The sequence below is a fragment of the Acanthamoeba castellanii genome (genome assembly GCF_000313135.1).
Source record: "Acanthamoeba castellanii str. Neff unplaced genomic scaffold scf7180000084770, whole genome shotgun sequence".
NCBI classification, from domain to species: Eukaryota; Discosea; order Longamoebia; family Acanthamoebidae; genus Acanthamoeba; species Acanthamoeba castellanii.
In genome coordinates, this window is record NW_004457532.1 from 897016 (window position 1) to 898274 (window position 1259).

Below are 1259 nucleotides of genomic sequence, written 5' to 3' on the forward strand. Positions count from 1 at the left end.
CTTTCCTTTTTTTGTCTGGGCTGGCGGCATACCCAGGCCAAGTCCCCAACCTGCAACAGGTGGTGAAGGCAGAAACCTAACCAATGGTAAGCTGTGGCTAGATGAGGTATGAGTGAATAAATGACTGTTTGTATTTTGTTTTTCAATTTGCTGGTTTCCCCAATGAAAAACATCCTGTTTTACCAGAGAACCAGCAGCACCATCAAAACCTAGAGCAATCCAACCTCAACCTGTGGCCAGAGCAAATGTAAGTTCATATTTGCAGAGCTACAAATAGCCAAGTCAAATTACAGATACAGATTTGAAAATACACCAAAATAAACAGCTCAAAAATGACTGTAAATTTGTGTTGTGCTACAATTGTGAGATTTGACATTTTAGATTTTACAGGGCAGTTTTGAAGATTTGGGTCTGAATCTTTGATATTGACATGCTAGACCGCTGCTGATAAGTGATATTGAGGGACTTGAGTTGAAACAGATTTCATAACAACTTGGAATGTGGTGTTAAAAGTGATTTTATCAGTGTGAGATGGACCTTTAACTTGCAGTCATTTGAAATGAGAGGTCACAAATGACTGGAATTTTTGTTGTGCTAAAATCATGTGAGATTTGACATTTTTGATTTATAGGGCAGTTTTGAAGATTTGGAGCTGCACATGTGATTTTGACATGCTAGACTGCTGCATATAAGTGATATTGAGAGACTTGAGATGAAAATGATTTCATAAAAACTTGGAATTTGTGGAGTTAAAAGTGATTTTAGCAGTGTGAAATGGAGTGGAATTTTAACTTCAGGAATAGTGCTCTAATTCAGCACAAATGTGAAGAATGAAGTTCAGTGCATGTGTGCAACTGACTGAATATGGTGTGAGGTTGTACATGAACTGGAAGTGAGGGCAGCATGTTGACCACTGATTACAGAATTGATGGAGGGGGTGAAAGCAAAAGCAAGGTGCATTTTGAGGAGGAGCACTGACACAAAACAAGGTAGAGTCAGATTTTACTTTGTGCCAACACATCTGTGATAAACAAACAAATGGTAGGTCGAATGTGTAGTCATCACATACATGTACACAATAAAGTAAGCATCCAGTTTTACAGTTTTTGTTGTCATGTACACATACATGATAAAACTTTTGAGATGGAGTGAGCACTTGTCATGGAGGTTCAAAAGGTACATCAAGAGGTTTGCCCAGTCAGCCCAATGTGCCATACACAGGGTGCTGTAACAAACCTCAGGTGCTGTGTGCAATATGC

At 39.0% G+C, this 1259-nt stretch overlaps 1 protein-coding gene across 1 annotated transcript in view; it reads left to right on the forward strand.

Moving 5' to 3' along the window:
- Positions 1-1206: 1206 nt before the first annotated feature.
- The window catches only part of ACA1_268110 (brefeldin A resistance guanine nucleotide exchange factor 1 family protein), a gene marked incomplete at both ends in the record, with an annotated part of 952 nt that continues 899 nt past the window's right edge, over positions 1207-1259 (forward strand). Inside the window, one exon of the mRNA XM_004341528.1 lies at positions 1207-1222. Coding sequence (XP_004341576.1) covers positions 1207-1222 — 16 coding nt within the window. The remainder of the gene's footprint in view (positions 1223-1259) is intronic.